The 6,000-nt window shown below is 47.6% G+C and overlaps 1 protein-coding gene across 10 annotated transcripts in view; it reads right to left on the bottom strand.

The window, feature by feature from the left end:
* Positions 1-1,121: 1,121 nt before the first annotated feature.
* The window catches only part of PRR14L (proline rich 14 like), a 57,082-nt gene continuing 52,203 nt past the window's right edge, over positions 1,122-6,000 (bottom strand). For 6 of the 10 annotated variants that reach the window (XM_059040079.2, XM_067014488.1, XM_067014489.1 and 3 more), the window contains one exon: positions 1,122-5,418. In XM_059040079.2, the coding sequence (XP_058896062.1) occupies positions 5,139-5,418 (280 nt within the window). In that variant the 3' untranslated portion in view covers positions 1,122-5,138. The remainder of the gene's footprint in view (positions 5,419-6,000) is intronic. The other 4 variants (XM_067014487.1, XM_067014490.1, XM_067014493.1 and 1 more) reach the window with 2 other exon arrangements.

The raw sequence follows: 6,000 nt of genomic DNA, 5'->3' as shown, positions 1-6,000 counted from the left end.
GAAATCCAAGAATTGGAAGAAGGCCAGGAAGGGACATTGGGCACTGCTTTCCCTCTGGACAGAGGAAGAACATCCTCAGGAATCTCGCTTCTTTCTGGAACACATAGGCGTGGTGTTAAATAACCTTGTTTTCAGTCATTCTTTCACCAGTTTCCACTGCTTAAACAAAGAGTTGAGAATCAGAGGACTCACAACCTAACCTCATGTATAGCTGGGAAGGACATGAGATAAAAGGCAAGACCTTTTAAAAAGTAAATGAATATACTCCACCATATTTATACTCTCCCAAGTAGCCTCCTTAGCAAGCTAAGCTCTTATTCCAGATGTTGCTAATATTTGACATTTTGACCTGAATTTTTTAAAAATTAATTTATTTTTGGCTGCGTTGGGTCTGTTGCTGAGCACAGGCCTTCTCTAGGTGCGGTGAGCAGGGGCTACTCTTTGTTTCAGTGCTCGGGCTTCTCATTGCAGTGGCTTCTCTTGTTGTGGAGCACAGGCTCTAGGAGTGTGGGCTTCAGTGGCTGTGGCTCACGGGCTCAGTAGTTGTGGCTCGCGGGCTCTAGAGCGCAGGTTCAGTAGTTGTGGTGCATGGGCCCAGTTGCTCCACGGCATGTGGGATCTTCCCGGACCAGGGCTCGAACCCGTGTCCCCTGCATTGGCAGGCGGATTCTTAACCATTGCGCCACCAGGGAAGCCCCATTGACCTGAATTTATTATTGCTTTTTCATTTCCCAGCCATGTGAGAAAATAAACACTATTCAAAAATCACACCTAGAATACTGGCTCGGCATCCCTACCCAACTTAATTTGGTGTGACTCATCTGAGTCTTGGCTGTTTCCAAATACGAAAGTCCCTCACAAGAGATGATCTGCCACCTGAGTAAATTTTAAAAGCTCCATGACAGTCTTGGAAGGCCACCCAGAGGTGGACCTCTACACATGTTCTGAGCACAGTGCAGTCCTCAGAAAATGGTGACCGCTTTGGAAGGGAAAATGCTTGTGTGATATATATAACTTTGGAATGTTTTATTAAAAACCAACAACAGCAACCTCATATGACAGGTAGAATTTTAACTTATTACGAAGCCATAAGAATAAAATAACAACCTTGAGAGTTATTTGAAAGGTTTTCAAAAAAAATTCCTTTTTATTTTCATAAATTAACACACATAACAGTGGGAATTTTAGTCACAAACTACCAAACAGAAAAGAAACTGCAGGTGCATCATGTATGCCAATGTTACCAAAAATGTACAAATTTCACTGAACTATTGACCATGATAATATACAAACACTTCAGGCAGCTATTTACTGGCCTAGACCAGCCCAAGGAGATGCTGAGGCCTCTTGCCAAGAATTAAAATCCGATTCAGCACCAGAGAGGGGCTCGTGGAGACACACAATGAACAAGCATCCAATCTGAGAGTGCTGTGCTAGATGGCAGGCTATGCGGGGACCCTCACTTCACAATAAAAATAAATAGCCTTTGCTGCTCAATTTGTGGCTAGATGATAGTACTAAACTTTGATTTCAGTAAATTAAGCCTTCTTCCCGGCCAGCTTTTTATACAGGAAGTTCAGTCATGGCAAGGAGCCCTTCCCTCGCATGAATCCAGGAAAGGATACTCCGCAGCTCTGGCCAACTACTTAAAGACTTTGGATACAGCCACCCACGATGTGGTGTTTCAGAGGTCCTTTCCGTGATACCGGGGTCGGGGAAGCTTACAAAAACAGAACACAAGGGAATTAAAGAAAGCACCAACTGCATACTCTGCCTCCAGGGAATGGGAGAAAAGTACCACCGTCTAAAAGTTGGTCTTTCGCAGATCTTGATGTACATTATGATATGAAATCCCAGCCTGGAGACGGAGTACTGGCTCTGTGTTCCATCAGGCCGCACGAAGCCTTGGACCGGCAGACCCAGTCCTGCACTCTGTGCAGCCCTTAGCCTGGCGGACAGGGAACCAGCCACAGGGGGAGGATCATGCCCAGAGGGTGGGATCTGGAATCTACCTCAGGTTGGCTCTGGCACTCGCGCAAAAGACCCTTTCAGGCAAAATTGTGACAAAGTGTCATGATTTTCACAGCTCTTGGAGGAGCGCTGTTTCAGGATTCACAGCATGAGTTTCTGAGCTCTTCAGGCTCCGAGTAAGGCAAACGCTGTATGTCTCTCCACCGTACCTCCCTCAGCTGTAGCTCTTAGAATAAGGTCAGTAAAAAAAAGTGGACATAATCAGCTTGAACAGGTGATGAGGTACATTTAAATTAATAGAGAAATGAAGCTGGAAAGGAAACCAAAAGAAAAGAGGAGGGGGAAGGTGAGGGGGCAAATATAGCTATAAACTGACAAATGGAAAACACTATAATTCAAAGTTTCAGTGAAAAGCTGACGTGCAGAACCCTGATTGGACCTGAGATTTCTCCTCTCTTTCCCATATTAAAAACACTAAGTGTCTTTGGGTGGTAAGTCCCCATATACTCAGAAACTGTACCAACTCCCACCCCAGAACCAGACCTCCTGTAGCTATGGGCAGGTGGCTGGCTCCGAGGACCACAGACAGCACTACAGCTGGCTAGGCCAATGGTAAAAATGGATGTTCAGACAGGCTGAACACGGCTAGAACCCGATGTGGCAACTTCAGGTAAGCAATTTCAAGTTTGCAGTGGGCCCCTTCCTAACTTTGGAATGAGGAAGGGCCTTGGCCAGATGCAAGCCAAGAATTACAAGGAGAGGGCTGGCCTCAGTGGAGCTTTTTCCTATGTTCCCAGGACAAGGAAGGAACCCAGGTCTCCACTTCCTCCAAGCCCCCATTCCAAACACCAATGTTCCAAATCATTGCTCCGGGCCCTGACAAGTGCCACTCCTGCAACAGGCAAACTTGAAATTGTATCTCCGTAATGTTGGTGATGCCACAGCTGCACCCAAGTCAACTTCAGTCTGCCACGCTTGCCACGTTGCAGACCTGTCTACACTGGCAATGGAGCTGGCAAACAGGGCTCTGTAGATTCGCTGGGAGTTTGCAAGCTGTGCAGCAGGAGCTTCCTAAAAACGTTTGTACAAGGGCACAAACTCATCCCACTCCCTTAAGCTAAAAGACAGAGAGAAGCATTTGTGTCTAAGGACCCCGTCCCAGGAAGGGAGAGGTATTGAGGGGAAATACAGGTCATGTCTACAGTCTGGGCAAAGCGAATGCACAATGGCAGCATCTGGTTTGCATTGTTCAGAGCTGGTGCGGAAGCCGGGCTCCCCTCTAATGCTACGTGGCTGTGGCCTTAGAAGCCTCCATGGATCACCAGGTGTGTATTTCACTTACTAAATGCTCTGTCTGAGGCAGTGCGCCTACAAGACAGACGTGGCACTTCGTTTTTCTCGCACTGTCAGTTTTTCTGCTCCAGTGTGGCACAGACTGTCAACCTGCAAAGGAAAGGCACATAGAAACTCCCACCCCCACCCCATCCTCCCATCCCCTGACAGACCCAGGAGACATGATCCAGGATGGCACCACTCACTCCTCTCACAGACTGACTTGAAAATGTCTCTGGAGCTTTGACAGTTCCCATTGGCGCTGCTCCGTGGCAGTGGTTCCTGGGAGGATGGAAGAGGTGACCAGTGTCCTGAGGCTGGGCTTAGCATCCCACTCACCAGCCAAGGAATGTTAATTCTCTGCACTCTTGTTTTGAGAGAGAGAGAAAAAAGAGAGAGAGAGAGAGAGAGAGAGAGAGAAGATAAAACACAAGGTAAGGGGAGGAGAGGAAGCAAGGCAAGGGCATACAGGCCTTAAGTGGGAAAGGAATGAAACCTCCGGGCTTGTGGCCTCACACAGCACGCTTCTGGTCCTTTGCCCACGGACTGCCACAGACAGAAACGGAGAAACCCAGAGACCTCTGTCTGGCATTCTACCAGACTTCCAGTAGGTCTGATGCAGGAGCCCAGAGTACAGTGAGCTGCCCTCCAAGAGGGCTGGCTATGGAACTTCGTGACCCCAGACCGTCCTCCTCCCCACTATGGAGCGGGCTGCTCTGGCAGCTGTGAACACTCTGGGTTGGCTTCATCACCACCTGAGCCGTAGTGGATGCCTCTGTCATGGACCACCACGTCAGATGAAACCCACTAAGACCACACTCAAGCTTCCAACTTTTTAAATGACTGGGGGAGAGACCTGCTCTTACTTCCGTCATTAAAATAAATACAACTACTTAAGCAAGAATGAGAATGAGAACCCAGATGAGAAATGAGATGCACTAGGAGCTGGAGGCGGGGAAGGGGCTGCTTGAACACGTCAACGGGAAAACAGCTCTCGGCTGCCCCACACCACGCACCGACAAACCAGGTCAAATGCCTGTCGTGTGTTCTGAAGACGTGTACTGTCTTTCTCCTTGATGTCTTAAAAAACTGCTTTAAAATCACATTTAAAGGCTCCAAACATGCAGCAATAATTTAAAAAAAAAAAGGGAAATAAAACAAATGAAAATAATCAACACCACCACATTAAAAAGTGCAACTTACTTCGAATGGGGCCTGGACGGGCTCTTCTGGCACTGGTGACCCACAGTCACAGAGGGGAGAAAATGATGGGGAAAAGCCACACACACACACACACACACACACACACACACACACACACACACACACACACACGGTTCTGGACAGATGGACTCAAAGGATTAGAAAACACAGCAGCTCATCTTTCCTCAACTACTAAAATGAGCTGGTGAGACCACATGGGACAGGACGCCAGGTCCCCCTCCCTAGGCCACATGTCTAAATAATCTTGGTCTAGCACCACCGTAAACGACGTGGAACTTTCACATGGACGTGCAAATGCTGTGAGTCCTTGGAAACCTAGTGTTACTGAAGGTATATGGTGTCCTCCTCCGTGGATGGCAGAGAGTGTGGGGAGGAGGCTGACATCATTCAGGACCATTTCCAGGAGAAAGGGAGCGTTCCTGAGGTTCTATACTCAGCAGTACAAGTTAGAGGACCCTCTTTCACCAGTTCCTAAAAAGGCTGCACCTTGAAACAGGTAAAAATCCATAGTCTGAATTCTGAGTGGTTTGGGCGGTAGGGCAAAATTAGGCAACCTCTTCCAAGGAGGCCGGGAAAGTCTAAAGTTGAGACCCCCCCACCTGAATCGCTTCTCAACAACCGGACGACCGCTCCTGCTCCTCCTCTTCCTTGGCAAAGAAGGTCTCCAGTTCCATCAGTTTCTGTATCAACAGAGCATCCAGCTCTTGACTCTGCAGTGCCGCCTTCTGGGCCCGGGTAAAGCTGCCTGCCACCTTGACCTTACCACGAGCCCTCCTCTTCCGTGGGACTGTGAAATCCTGAAACTCCAGAACTCGCTTCCTCTTCTGTTGGCTGATTGAGATGAGCGTACCATTCCGTTCCTTAGGTTCCTCAAAGATGGTCTCTAAACACCTAAGGGTGGAGCACAAAACAGAATCACCAACATGCTCACCCTGGGCGCCACCAACCCTCCCACTCAATGGGCGCTAAAGGCTAACTGCTCCTGACAGCTCTTTCCTCTGGTCTGCAGCTATTTTTTGATGACAAAACATATACATATATCTATGAATATGTAGTACATGCACATAGTGAAGAAATTTAAACTGGACAGGAAGGTAAAGAATAAAAATAAGATGAACCCCCTAATCCCCACCCCGGCAACAGCAGCAACAGTATTTTGTGTATCCTCCCAAAGTCACTCAACATATAGACATGCAAAGGTAAGCATGTATTATTGGAGGTCAGCCCTTTTGTGTAAAGGGCCAGGTAGTAAACATCTTAAAATTAACGAGGCACACAAGTCTCCGCTATATATTCTTTTTTGTTTTTTAAACAACCCTTTCGAAAGATAAAAACCATTCATAGCTCACAAGGCTGGAAAAAAAGAAAGAAAATGGGTTGCTGGTTGGACCTGGCCTGTAGTTTGCTGACCCACAGCATCTATCCAACACTTTGGTTTCTTCTTTACTCAAATGGCAGCAAACTACATGCACT

This window comes from Kogia breviceps, chromosome 15 (genome assembly GCF_026419965.1).
Source record: "Kogia breviceps isolate mKogBre1 chromosome 15, mKogBre1 haplotype 1, whole genome shotgun sequence".
Taxonomy (NCBI): domain Eukaryota; kingdom Metazoa; phylum Chordata; class Mammalia; order Artiodactyla; family Physeteridae; genus Kogia; species Kogia breviceps.
This window is presented reverse-complemented; position numbering and strand designations above follow the sequence as displayed.